At 32.9% G+C, this 15,509-nt stretch overlaps 1 protein-coding gene across 1 annotated transcript; it reads right to left on the reverse strand.

Annotated features, from left to right (window-relative positions):
* Window positions 1-260: 260 nt before the first annotated feature.
* LOC131632658 (uncharacterized protein At4g04775-like) lies at window positions 261-680 on the reverse strand. The gene has a single exon (XM_058903399.1). It carries the CDS (start codon window positions 678-680, stop codon window positions 261-263), a length of 420 nt encoding a protein of 139 aa, XP_058759382.1.
* Between the last annotated feature and the right edge of the window lie 14,829 nt (window positions 681-15,509).

A 15,509-nucleotide genomic window follows, 5' to 3' on the forward strand; every position in this document is an offset into this window, starting at 1 on the left:
TAATGGAGATGTTTCCAAATTAGTGCCAATTCTGGATCTGTTTTAAAATAGTGCCAATTGAACAATTAAATAGTGCCAAGTTAAAATATGCTGTAATGGAGATGTTTCCAAATTAAATGTTACAAAATAATGCCAAGTTAAAATGTTCCAAACTAAAGGTCAGAATAACTTGGTTAAATTTCATTAATCTGGAAATTTTTTACAGAACACAACTATACTTCTCACTAACATAACTAACAATACAAACACAATTACACTCATCACTTTAATACAACTAGTGCAAACACAACTAACAATACAAACACAAGAACCAAACCCATAAAATAACCCATGAATTTCATCTTCTTCTTCAACAACTCTTCATTTCTTGTCTTCATCTTCACAAGCTCTTCATTTTTCCTTGTGTCACTCATTAAATTCACAAGTTCATCATTCTTATCTTTTAAAGATCTAATCACATCCTTAGCAAGATTGCTAATTTCTTCATCAAACCATTCAAAATGATTACATCCTTTTTTCATCATCACTCTAAAATTACCACATCCATAAAACCTCCTTCCCGGATTCGCATAACTCCAAGAAGTCATCAATGGTGACTCAAGGTCACACCAACACTTATTCACTTTTCTTCTTGAACTAGACGAATTTGTTGAAGCATAAGAGAACCTTGATTCTGACATTATTGGAGAAACGAGATGAATATGAGTAGAAGAATGGAATCGGTGTGGAATTCCGTCTCGGAATTGGAAGAAGAAGAGGAACATTTGGGGAAGAACACTTATCTGCAGCTTTTAGGTTATATTTGGGGATGAACGTGAATATATAATACTTCTGTATGTTATTATTTTTAACTTATTCTTTTTATTATATATAATAAAAAACATTTAATATAATTAAACATTAGAAAATAACAAGAACAGTGACATGGTAAAATTTACATATGACTAATAACTGACACGTCATCAAATGAAGCGCCACCTCACTAAAAAATTGTTCCAAATTTGATGGAGGACTAAAATCCAAAACAAAACATGAAAAAGGGACCAAAATCCAGGTTTTTAAAATGGGAGGATCAAAATTCAAAAAAATGTAAAATAGGGGGACCAAAGTTGCTATTAAGCCTATTTTATTTTTTTGTAATAGAGTTGTTTAAGATATATTGCATTTCCTGCATATAAAAAGAACGTTTTATTTGCTGAATATATATCGGTTTAAGTAGGAATAAATATTGAAATAAAGTAAAATTACTATTTTTATATTCTAAACTAGTAGAAGATCCGTGTTTCCGCACGGGTAAAAACATTTATATCTTAAATTATTTATTTAAAATGGAATTAAAGTTAATAAAAAATTTAAGTACGTAAGGATCATAGCATAGACACATTATCCATAAATTAATAATCTTCTAATTAATAATCTTCTCATAAATTAATAAAAAATTTATGTGTGTTTTTTTTTTCCTTGAATTCAACAGGTTGTGTCATGTGTTACCTTTTATCTGAATCATTAGTAAATACTTAAATTCTATGTGATCACTTATGTCACTAAAAGATGAACATGATTAAAAATTATATATCAACTTAGAGTGTTAAATTGAATCTTTTGGGCCATTACACTTGCTATTTCAGGCATTATAACTAGGGAATTTCTTTATACATTCATATACATATTCATAGACCCGCGATGAAATCCCAAAATACTTCTATATTTTGGATGTGCATATTTGAAGACACATTTTTCTAAAAATAATGTGATTTCGGATATGCACATCTGAAGTCACCTTATTTTTTATAGAAAAAAGGTGTCTTCGGATATGCACATCCGAACACACTTTTTTTTTTTGGGAACGGGGACTTCGGAGATGCACATCTGAAATAACCCAATTTTTGATCTTGGGATTTTTCGAATATGCATATCCGAAAAAATTAAATATTTGTTAAAAAATTCAGGGAAAATAGGTTTTTCGCCCCCTGCCATATAGGCGATATTTGAATAAACCGTAAAAAAAAAGTTGCATGGATTGTCCTAACATTTGAAGATTCTCTTATTTTTTACCTTCATCACATCGAGTCACCAAAAAAGCTGACGTGGCAGATATTTGAAGATTCTCTCATTTTTTACCTTCATCACATCGAGTCACCAAAAAAGTTGATGTGGCAGATTATTTTTTTATTTTTTTCTCATGATGTGGATGGCCCAAGTGGCTTTTTATTTTATTTATTTATTAATGCTAATGCCATGTAAGCATTTTATATTATATTAATTTTTTGTTAACAAAATAGGAGGAGGGACCCGAACCCATACCCTTTTGTTCTCAGGTCCAACACCTTTCCACTAAACTGCCTGCTATATTTTGTTTTCTCCATGTTTTGAATGGTAGTAATAACATGCACTGTTAATTATATTTACAATTTTAATATAATTATTCTTATCCTAACAAAGAAAACCAAATCTCCAAAATCTGCACAAAGTCATATCTTCATTCAATCTCATTTACCATTGATTTACGGTTACAATTGCACATCCTATGAATCCATCTCAATTCATTATCTTGGTCACTAAGACATGAGCAAATTTCAATCTCCATCCAATATTCCTTAATCTGAATTGATTTACAAATCACTCAAATTAAATCAATAACATTTAATTTCTAAATCATATTTCTCACTATAAAAAACACAACACAAGTTCATAAGAGGGGCGGCGAAAAAAGATACAAAACTTTCTCAAAGAAACCTGTAAAAAATAATTTTCATCAAAACCATGTCCATGAATAATACAAGCTCATTAGCAGTTTCAAACAAAACCATTGAAAGAAGAGATAGAAGCACTGTTTCAAACAAGCCATTCCTCGAATCACCGACAGACGCACCGTCGCCACCACTATTGTCGCTATCTTTTTTTTCGGTAATCTATTTTGTTTTTCCTTTATTCATGAGTTTGATTTTGGTGCATGTGGTTTAATCGAAACACACCAAATACATAATGTTGTAGTCATTTAAAAAAATAATTACTTTTATAATTTAAAATTTTTTGTGCAAATAAATTATTACAAAATTAAAATTGTATTTAATATTTTTATTCCTTATTTATAACAATTTGTATTTAAGTTATTCTTTATTAATAATAACTCACTCTAAATATATTATAAATAAATATTTTTTCAAAATAAAATAAAAAAATTGGAATATTGGGATACTTCGGATATGCATATCCGATTTAACCATATCCCAAATTTCTTTTGGGAAGGATTTTTTCGGAACGTTTAAATGAAAAAGTTCAAAGAAGGGTGATTTCAGATATGCATATCCGAAATAATTGAAAATGTGATATGGGTGTCTTCGGATATGCATATCCGAAGGATATTTTGGGCTTTTAGGGGTGTTTTTTTTACCCTATATGATTGTACAAAGAAATTCCCTTGTAACTATAGCTCTTAATGACAAACCATTACCAATACTATATTATTTTGTTACAGCATGAAAGAGACCGTAACACCCCAATTTTTAACAGCGAGAGAATTTTTTTTCTTTTTAAAACAACAAAGTCTTTGAAATAAAACATCTATGATCATCTTTAAAATAAATCAGAGTAAATTTTTGTAATACAATGATCAACATACAAGGCCTCCTTTTTAAAAATGTTTTCTTAATGAAAAGTTTACAAACACAAATCAAACATAATATCTAAAAGAATATAATAACAATCTTTATTTTAACAATTAATTAAATAGAGTTTACCATAATACAAGTTACAAAGAAAACAGTAAGGAAACGTAAACAATGACTTCAACAACAACCCCTAAGCCGATCTTTGGACACTAACTGAAGATGAATGGGTGACGACAACCCACAGACAACTTCAAGCCTCCTGCTTATCAACACTAGACTGGTCTCCTTCTTTCTATGACTCCAAGTCACCGTAATACCAGCGAATCTCAAAATCTAAAAAGAACCAGGGCGTCCAGCACCAGATCATGGATAACGTAGAGGGTCACCATCTAAATACAACATATAAACCAAGAATACGCTATACATGATATGCAAGACATAGCAACATATAATCAACATATCAATCCAAATGAGTGTAATATCAAATGCACAGATATTCTATCAATGCAGACTCTATCTGAGTTAGTCGCCTTAACCGGATTCCTCACATGCATGAATTCTGGAATTTCAATCCTCCGCAAAGGGTCATGTGTCATATCCCAAATTTGCCCGCCCTTTATTTACTCTCAAACGCTATTTTATTCTGAATAAAGTGCAATGGCCTAGTGGATAGGAAGGAGAGAGTAAACAATGAAAAAGTGGAATAACTTGAGTTCGAACCCCACCTGTCTTCTTTTTAAATATATTTGTCCTTACTAACATTGGCACACATAATCTTCTACTATTCAAAAAGTCCTCAAGACAATATCACTAAAAAATGGAAAGAAATTAATCATGGAGGACAGGATTCTTAATATCCATTAATTTGTTGTCCAATATAACATAGTTGTAAGGCTATAAAAACCGAGTCTCTACAAAAATCATCATCATATCCCATCATAACCTTCAATCTCCCTCCCAAAGCCAAATAACCTGGTAAAGAAAACAAAGTAAAGCAATGGCCATCACCTAACTCGACGTCCGCTCTTGGCACGCGAGTTACTCGACGTCGGAATCACTGATCGTAACAACCACCACTTCCGACGAGGAACAGTCGCGATCGATTCAAGTCCGCGTCGATCCAAAGCTTCGCGCCGGACACATACCCCAACACGATGCACCACTTAGCCACTCACAGCCGCGCCGCCACCATCCCAAGAAGGTCGCCATAGTTACCGGTAGTGTCCTTTGACTCCACTATTAATTTCCATTTTTCTTTCTTTGATGCATGATGTTGTTGGTGTTGATTTGTTGTTCTTGAGATGTGTTTAAAGAGTTGGTCTCAGGTTTTAGTGGATGGGTTAGTGTATGGGTCTTTCATGGAGACGAAGTCCTATTCCGTTGTCTCTATTTCTCTGCTTGTTTTCAGTTTTCATCTTATTGCATTATTTTTCCAATTTTCTGTCTGGCTGCTATTTTTGTGTTAAGATAAATGATAAAGCAATAAGGTTTATACTTATATGTTAAAATAACATAATTTTTTTCAAGTGAAATTAGTTATAATGGTGAGGGAAATATAAATAAAATGACGTCTACGGTAGTGAATTTTTTCTATGTATGATAATTTAACTAAAACATGCAAATCATTCTAATTGGAATTAAACTCTGTTTTTTATACAATGGAATTTCATACTAAAGTAATTTTACGACACTTGATATTATTTTATATTCTATTTTAATTAATTAACAAAAGAATATGTTTTAATTAACAAAAATACCAAGGCACAATAAATAGGCCTTATTTAGTGTTATTAGAATTAGTTTAGTCTTCAATTTTATTCTATTAAGAAGAAAGCATAAAATAAGTTTGTATGTCTTTTAGATAAAAACCAATTAATTATTCAATTCTAAACATCCATTTACTTGTACTATGATTTTCATGTGTGGTTTTTATTTAAGTTGGATTTATTTAACATTATTCTTATGTTGTCTAAACTAGGATTAGGGGTGGGAATAGGCCAGACCGACTAACAGGGGCCTACGACCCAACCTACATAGGCCAAGGCCAGGCCAGGCTTTTTACATAAATAAAAAAGGCAAAAAAGACCTAGGCTTTTTTATAAGCCTATTTAGCTAAAAAGGCTAGGCCACAAGCCATATAAAAAGCCTTTTAAGCCTATGAGGCCGACCTATTTAAATAAATTTGAATAATTTATTAATATTATATTGTATTTTGTATTTTGAATTAAAATATAAAAATAAATATTAGTTATCTTGAAAATAAGATGAAAAAAATCTTATGAACAAAGTCATAAGTTACTTCCATAAGTTTTTTGAAACAAATAGTATCATAAAATTTATACTACTAGGTAACCTCAAATAAGTCAATGCAAACAAGCATTTAATCTCACTGATCTTTTAATTCGTTAGTCTATATAAAGTTGAGTTGAATGACTTATTTACAAATGTTCAAATAAAATAGGCTTTTAAGTAGGCTAGCAGGCTAATCAGGCCTTCTAAAAGGCCAGACTCAGGCCAAAAAAATAAGCCTACTATAGGCTACAGGCCAGGCTTAGGTTTTGAATTTTTTAGCAGGCCAGGCTCAGGCTTGGCAAAGCCTAGCTCGGCCCAGCCTATTTCCACCCCTAACTAGGATCTCCTTTTTTATCTTACGGTTAGCAATTGTCTCAAACTTAATAACTTAATTTTATTAGTAGTAATATATTAAAGTTTAATAAAAATACATGTTAATAAAAAAAAAAATCAATCGAGAATTGTTAACTACATGTTGTCATTATTAGTGGCTTTATTTGACCTTTTTCTATAAAAAAATTTGTTAATAATGCTAACGTGTTAATCTTAGTTAGTATTACTAACCTAATCACTAATTTAATTTCATCTTTAAAAAAAGGATTGTGGATTTATTTTCCAAATTAAATTACGAACTGCGTCTACGCCTATGACATTTCCAATTTCAAACAAAAATTTAAAGGAGATCTTTAAAAACTCACACAATCCATCAAAAAACATTAACCAACCAAAAATATGAACTACGATACTCTGACTTCTTCATTGCACTAGAGGATACGTAAGCATAGGATTTTGAAACCCTAGCGAGTAAAACCATTAAAAATTAACATTTATTTTAATTCTCTTAAAATATCAATAAAAAAACCTTTTAAGATATAGGTAGACGTACGTTTACCGTATCTTCAATTTAAATATATAAAAACCTAAACCTAGAAGGGGTTCCCTTGTATTCAAGGGAGACGAAGGTGCCTAACACCTTCCCTCCGTCTAACCGACTCGCGAACATAGAATCTCTGACTTTAGGATAATCCATTTAATTCCCTAACCGTAGGATAAAATTAATGGTGGAGACTCTTTCCTTAAAATTTTAAGCCGGTTGCTATAGCTGGCGATTCTGCTGGGGACCCTTAAATTTAGAGTCGACCCTACTTTTAGGTTTAGGTTTTACTTGGGAATTTTATTGTATTTGGTTTTATTTGTTTAATTAATTTTTAATTTATTTTATATATTATTCATCTTTCATATGTATGTGCTTATTTTTATTTTATTATTTGTGTGATGGGATAAATTTTTGTGATGAGAAATTTGGAAGTAACCCTAGAAACCGAAATGTCAATTGGCCACGAGAGCTAATCTGCCCCCTGTGCGTTGTTGCGACTATTTCTCCTAGAGTCAGTCTTATCCTAAAAAATATCTTTGGAAAGAATATTCTTTCGGAGGTAGGACTTTGGATTTGACCTACGACTCTTTGTAAAAACCAAAACAAATATTATGGTGAGACCTTTGTACGTCCTAAGAGACAAAATCTCGGTCTACAATAAGGCTCCACTTAAGGGAGGCCCTTGTGCCTTTCCCTTTGGTTCTATCTGTAAATCCCTCAAGAAAAAGACTACCTTTATGGGAGGGTAGATTGCCCGTAGAACGAACCTAGGAACTTAGATACTAAGGGATACTCTTTAACTCATCACTATAAATAATTTCATTCACCTGGATACAATTTAAATATAATGTTTTAACTAAATCAATTATTTCTTTCCTTGGTGTGTTTCTATTTTATTTAATTGGTGTTAATTCCATACTTGTTTTAATCATTTATTTCATTAATTGTTTTTATCATTACTATATATATATATATATATATATATATATATATATATATATATATTGCTGGGATCTTTTGGTGTGAAGAAATGGAAGGAACCTTAGAAATGAAATGTCAATTAGCCATGAGGGTTAATCTACCCCCATGCGTTGTTGCGACTATTTCACCTAGAGTCGGTCTTATCCTAAGATATATCTTTAGAAAGAGCACTCTTTCGGAGGTAGGACTTGGATTTGACCTACGACTCTTTGTAAAAGCCAAAACAAAATCTCATGGTGATATCTTGTATGACCTATACGAGACGAAAGTCTTGGTCTACAATGAGGCTCCACTTAAGGGAAACCCTTGTCCTTTTCCCTTTCGTGTCATCCATGATACCCTAGGATAAACCACCTTTGGGATGGGAAAAATAAACTTAGAGCCTTGCGTGGGAACCTTCTTGTAAGTTACTTTGTTAATATTCCCCTCAATAGAGAACCTTCTCACGAAGGACGTCCTATTTCTATCCCTTAACCCGTAAAGTTTCCTTTTCATATAATTTGTATCCATAAATATGTTGGAGTTTCATTCTCTAAACCCATGAGGGTTTTATTCTATTAATTATAATCCCTAGCCTGTAGGGGTTTTCCTTTTTATATTATAGTCCCTAACTTATAGGAGTTCTCTTTACATAACATTATCCTAAAAAACAAACTCTTATTTTTCCTTTTGAGCCGAACTTTTCTCGTTGCACAATGAGAATACGTAGGCACAAGGTCCTAACACCTTGGCGAGATCACCTAACAAAAAATAATGTTTAACATAGCCCCCAATAATTTTTCCAAATATTAAGATATATGTGGATTTTACATCTACCGTATCCTTAAAAATTAATAGATCGACTTGACATCTATTGTCGATTATTTAAATTGAAAGGGGAGGAAAACACACGTACTCCTTCCGTGACTTCATTTGGTCTGCAACACGTCGCCATCAACTGGCCACGTGGTGAGGTTGCTGTGGTGCAATCCTTTGTGCGTCTCTACGATATTCCCAAGTCAAAAGAGTTAAATCGTATACTATCTCTCCGTGTGTGTCATCCGTTATGATACATGTCATCCACATGCCATATGATGGAGATTACTAAACTGTAATCCCATGCATGCTATCTACCATACTATTTCAATCTTAGCAGTCTATCAAGCGCCCTTCTGTTGACCTTAGGGGACCACACGATCACCATCAAATGATGGTGGCATTCCAGTGCACAATAACACCTTCTTTGTCTAACTGTCTCCCAAGCTAGCAGATTTCTGATAGTCATAGATGAACTTGAAAAGAAAACTCAAGAGATATAAGTCTTATTGGAGAAAGGGGGGAAGCCCTTCAACATACAAGTCAAAAGCCTACAACGCCTCAAATGCAACTATCGGTAAATCCAAAGCAATAATATCAACATCAATTGCCTTATCAACAAAATAGGTATGCCCATGAAAGGACAAAGGTTGCCCCTTACTTTGGCAAAGTCCAAAAAAACTAAGAAGGTGTATCCCAAGATTGGTGTATCGACAACGAAGCTCATCCCTATGATCTTTAGGCATTTATCAATTTCAAATTGTAATTTTCTTTGTTGCTAAGTTGTATTTGGTGTGAGTTTGTATCTTTGGATCAATAATTCTAATACAATAATCATGCATGTTTTGAAGTCAATCCACTCGTATTCGCTCTTTCTTAGGCCATCAATTTCCATGTACACAAAAAAAAATCGATAAAAAAACCCAATCAATTTGTTTTTTTACCTTTAACAAACTTCGAGGGAGAATGATGTAAATAACTAAAATTTTGCTAAAGTATGCTTTCAAAGTAAAACCGAGCTGATGATGTAAGGCATTGTTTCAAATCCTAAATAGTGGAGAAATAAGAAGATAATCCGTAGTCAACCCCCTCGATCCAGAAGTTGGAGTTTTCTTTTATATACTAAAAAAACCTTAATTTTAACCAGGGGCAGGGTAGATTTCAATTAATTCAACGGTGCATTCTATACTTAGGACAATTAGTCAATCTAAGCAAAAGTTCAAGCATATCCTTTTCCTCACATTCATCAAAGATTGAGGAATAAATGAAGACAAAGCTTGCAACATCTCCTTCCTCAGTATATCATTCAAAATCAAGGAAGAAATATAGATAAAGCTTACAACATTCAATATGGCACTCACAAATGTTCAAAGATCAAAAAATAAAAAGAAGCTCAAAATTAAAAAAAAAAACCCGCTAAGTCAAGTAAAAATCAAAAGAAACTTGACTTAGGCAAAAGTTAGGGCATCCCGATGGACCGCAAGTTCAAAAGAATTTGTCCATGCAAAATCAAGGGACTGAAAAAAACAATAAATTGGAGAACAATCTTGTGATTGCCACCTCAAGAATCATCAAAGCTTTTCATTAATGCTTAGATCTCATTAACGCTTTTCATCGGTGCTTGTATCTTTACTAATGCTTCTACTCATCATCGCGACTACAAAATTTCTCTTGCAAACTGAATGCATTCATGTGATTAATTGAACTTAGGATTGGAGAACATCAAGGAGAATGGGTGGGTTTAAATAAATTTTGAGCCTTATATCCTTTGTTTCTTAAACCACGAACCATGGCCACGATACAACCCTCAAAAGCCCTAATTGAGGTTAGGTTAACTATGAAAGCATGCTAAGAAAAATTTGTATTAAACTGACTCCTATGTTTGTTAAAATTATTGCTAATCTCTTCTCTTCTTCGAATCTCCATCTCTAATCATCCATTTCTTTTCAATAATCAATTTCGATTTCAAAACTTGCATGTGCATCAACTTAGAATTACTTTTCAAAATATATAAATTTTACATATGAATCAACACTTAGCATCAAGGAGATCTCCAAAATTGGTTTAATCAAAAGAAATCAGTTTCAAGACGCTCCTGACTAAGGGAAAAAACATCTAAGAAGTGCCCTATAATCAGGGGCAAACCCTAATGATCATAGGGGCACATCACATGAAGATCCTATTTGACTAGGGGCAATCATTATGATATTCAATCAACTTGGATCACATTTCAAAGCACCAATCAATCAGGGGCATACATCTCCAAGGTCCTAATGATCAGTGGCAACCTTTCAAGTTTCAAATATTGGGGCAATTCGTATAAAGTTCATCTTATGGCATCCAAGTTTTCTTTCAAGCAATTTCAAGTATAAACTTTTCAAAGACTCAAATCTTGGGGCAATCTATATCAAGTTCATAACGAAATTCAAGTCTTTCTAAGGGTACTTCCTCCAGGATCCTAGAGATTGGGAGCATACCTTGCAAGTTCAAATATTGGGGAAAACCATTACAAGGCTCGATCGAAAGGAGTTAATTCAAAATGGTTCATCAAAGACAAATATCTTCAAGAATCCATTAATCAGGGGCATAGTTCAAGATAATGGGGGTCATCCATACTATAATCAGACTATTTCCAAGCTCATATCAAGGAGAATCCCTTCAAAGACTTTACCAACAAAGGGGCAAATCCTAATGATGACAAGGGCACATCACATGGAGATCCTATCGACTAAGGAAAATTACTATGACATTCAATCAACTTGGGTCACATTTCAAAGCATCGCTCAATCAGGGGTCATACTTTTCGAAGGGGCATTCCTTAATCAAGTTCATATCACAACATGGTAGGACTCGATTTCCTCTTTCGACAACTCCTCAAGGCCTTAATAATCAGGGGTACACCTTTCAGAGTTCAAATATGGGGGAAATTCATACCATGTTCATCTTACGACATGTAAGATCCAAATTCCCTTTCAAGCGACTTTAAAAAAACAAACTTTTCAAGAATTGGATACTTGGGGCAAACTATATATCTATATCATGCCATCCTGACACTTTTCATATCTAAAGATAGGGGCAAACTCTCTTCCTATTTTCACAATCCCCAATAAATCTCTTTCCTACGACAACAATCTTCGATAACTCACTATTTTAGTCCCACTCCAGGCGTTAGTAGAGTTCTTAAAACCCCGCCTCCTAGGCTGTGACAGGTATTATCTACGATATCTTATTATGTTAGTCCCACTCCAGGCATTGGTATGTCCTTTTTCAAAAAATCTTATCCCCTAGGTTGCGATAAATATACAAAATCTATATTTTCCATTCTTATCATGTTAGTCCCCTGGCAGTGACCAATTTGGTAAACTTACTTGGTGCAAATACTTGGTGAGAATAATTTGCTACTTGGTGAGAACAATTTGTGGAACATTTGGTGCAAACTCTTGGTGAGAAAAATTTGGGGAACATTTGGTGCAAACATTTGGTGTGAATAATTTGGGGAAAATTTGGTGCAAACTCTTGGGGAGAACAATTTGGGGAACATTTGGTGCAAACTCTTGGCGAGAACAATTTGGGGAACATTTGGTGCAAACTCTTGGTGAGAACAATTTGGGGAACATTTGGTTCGAACATTTTGTGTGAATCATTTGGGGAACATTTTGTGTAAACATGTGGTGTGAACAACTTGGGGAACATTTGGTGCAAACATTTGGTGAGAACGTTTACTAGTTAGCATAGGCATGATTATTTACAGTCATTATACTATCTAACCTTGGTTAAACGCAATCTTTATCGATCCTCTAGGTCGTGATAGATAAAGAATAGATTGGCGACTACTTGCTCCCTAGGATGTGGCAAGTCAGTTCTCCATCTTTCCTCGACTCTACTTGGATTAAAATCTAAAATAGAGTTGAAACCTGTTATTTCTTATTCTCTAGATTGTGATAAGATATAAAGGAATCCACGATAGTACGCTGAGCAACAATGAGTTATCTGATCTGTGTTACTTATCCCTCTAGGTTGCGGTAAGTGCATAGTGACTACGATATAGTCCGTTATGTTAGTCCAAAAATGACAACGGACTATCCAAACTTGTCTTGTTCGTTCTCTAGGTAGGTTGCGATAAGAACATGAATCTTACAATTATTCTACTCGAGCATTGGTGGATTATCTGCGTCACCACTGCCTTATCACTTACTGTCACAATTTTCAAAACTCAGGTCAAATTTTGGGGTCTTTCGGTATTTAATAACCCTTCGATTCGAACGTGTGAGAACTGCGTACTCTCGCACCCTTCAATCGAAAAATGATTAACTTGAGTTTGAATCCCACCTGTCTTCTTTTTAAATATATTTGTCCTTACTTTTCCTATTTTATTATTATAATAGGTTCTAGAAATGAAAAATTAGATTTAAGATTTTTTAATTCAAATTTAGTTTTATAATCGATATATTTTAAATTATACTTCTCAACTTCATTTTTCTCAGGTTTTGAATCTATTATTTAGAATCTAAAAGAAAAATAGAAAATTGATAATAAAAGATAGATATTAATTTTTTTGTTTTATTGTTATTATTATAATAAATAGTTTTATTTAAATTGTTTACTATTATTGGAATCATTATTATGACATTACTATTAATAAAAAATAAATAAAAAAAAAAGTCATACAATAGAGACAGAGAAGATTTCAATTCTTTCCATAAACATTGGCACACATAATCTTCTACTATTCAAAACGTCCTCAAGACAATATCACTAAAAAATGAAAAGAAATTAATCATGGAGGACTGGATTCTTAGAGCATCTCCAATGGTGGTATTTTTTAATGAGTTCTCCAACTATACATCAATATAATAATTAAATATTGAATCAAAATGTCTTTAAATATTGAATCAAAATGCCATGTCATAGTAGAATTGCATTGCAATACAACTAGTAAAAAATTGTGGTACCCAATCAAATTAATTTATGAGGTAAAATTGTGGGACCCATTTGAATTACACTAATAAAATAAATATTAAATAAATTATTTTGAGATGATATGACTGGTGAGACCCATAAAAAACTCAAAAATGGGTTGCACTGGTCATATATGACATAGTTGTAAGGCTATAAAAACCGAATAATCAAAACAAAACAGGGGAGGCGAAGAACAACCGCAAAAGAAACCTCCGACTTTTTTTAACACATAGTCTCTACAAAAATCATCACCGTATCCCATCATAACCTTCAATCTCCCTCACAAAGCCAAATAACTTGGTAAAGAAAACAAAGTAAAGCAATAGCCATCACCTAACTCGACGTCCGCCCTTGGCACTCGAGTTACCAGGCTTCCACACACACCGCCGGCCCAGATTTCATTCCGAATCCGCTCTATTTCCGACGTCTCCGACGTCGGAATCACTGATCGTAACAACCACCACTTCCGACGAGGAACAGTCGCGATCGATTCAAGTCCGCGTCGATCCAAAGCTTCGCGCCGGACACATACCCCAACACGATGCACCACTTAGCCACTCACAGCCGCGCCGCCACCATCCCAAGAAGGTCGCCATAGTTACCGGTAGTGTCCTTTGACTCCACTATTAATTTCCATTTTTCTTTCTTTGATGCATGATGTTGTTGGTGTTGATTTGTTGTTCTTGAGATGTGTTTAAAGAGTTGGTCTCAGGTTTTAGTGGATGGGTTAGTGTATGGGTCTTTCATGGAGACGAAGTCCTATTCCGTTGTCTCTATTTCTCTGCTTGTTTTCAGTTTTCATCTTATTGCATTATTTTTCCAATTTTCTGTCTGGCTGCTATTTTTGTGTTAAGATAAATGATAAAGCAATAAGGTTTATACTTAAATGTTAAAACAACATATAATTTTTTTCAAGTGAAATTAGTTATAATGGTGAGGGAAATATAAATAAAATGACGTCTACGGTAGTGAATCTTTTCTATGTATGATAATTTAACTAAAACATGCAAATCATTCTAAGTGGAATTAAACTGTTTTTTATACAATGGAATTTCATACTAAAGTAATTTTAGTACACTTGATATTATTTTATATTCTATTTTAATTAATTAACAAAAGAATATGTTTTAATTAACAAAAATACCAAGGCACAATAAATAGGCCTTATTTAGTGTTATTAGAATTAGTTTAGTCTTCCATTTTATTCTATTAAGAAGAAAGCATAAAATAAGTTTGTATGTCTTTTAGATAAAAACCAATTAATTATTCAATTCTAAACATCCATTTACTTGTACTATGATTTTCATGTGTGGTTTTTATTTGAGTTGGATTTATTTAACATTATTCTTATGTTGTCTAAACTAGGATCTCCTTTTTTATCTTACTGTTAGCAATTGTCTCAAACTTAATAACTTAATTTTATTAGTAGTAATATATTAAAGTTTAATAAAAATACATGTTAATAAAAAATAATCAATCGAGAATTGTTAACTACATGTTGTCATTAACTAGTGGCTTTATTTGACCTTTTTCTATAAAAAAAAAAAAAAAACTTGTTAATAATGCTAACGTGTTAATCTTAGTTAGTATACTAACCTAATCACTAATTTAATTTCATCTTTAAAAAAAGGATTGTGGATTTATTTTCCAAATTAAATTACGATCTGCGTCTACGCATATGACATTTCCAATTTCAAACAAAAATTCAAAGGAGATCTTTAAAAACTCACACAATCCATCAAAAAACATTAACCAACCAAAAATATGAATTACGGTACTCTGACTTCCTCATTGCACTAGAGGATACGTAGGCATAGGGTTTTGAATCCCTAGCGAGTAAAACCATAAAAAATTAACATTTATTTTAATTCTCTTAAAATATCAATAAAAAAACCTTTTAAGATATAGGTAGACGTACGTTTACCGTATCTTCAATTTAAATATATAAAAACCTAAACCTAAAAGGGGTCCCCTTGAATACAAGGGAGACGAAG

This window comes from Vicia villosa, unplaced genomic scaffold (genome assembly GCF_029867415.1).
Source record: "Vicia villosa cultivar HV-30 ecotype Madison, WI unplaced genomic scaffold, Vvil1.0 ctg.000977F_1_1, whole genome shotgun sequence".
Classification (NCBI taxonomy): domain Eukaryota; kingdom Viridiplantae; phylum Streptophyta; class Magnoliopsida; order Fabales; family Fabaceae; genus Vicia; species Vicia villosa.

What these genes read in the sequence shown, in the direction of transcription:
- LOC131632658 (XM_058903399.1), bottom strand. Translation starts at nt 680, where the DNA reads ATGTCAGAATCAAGGTTCTCTTATGCTTCAACAAATTCGTCTAGTTCA.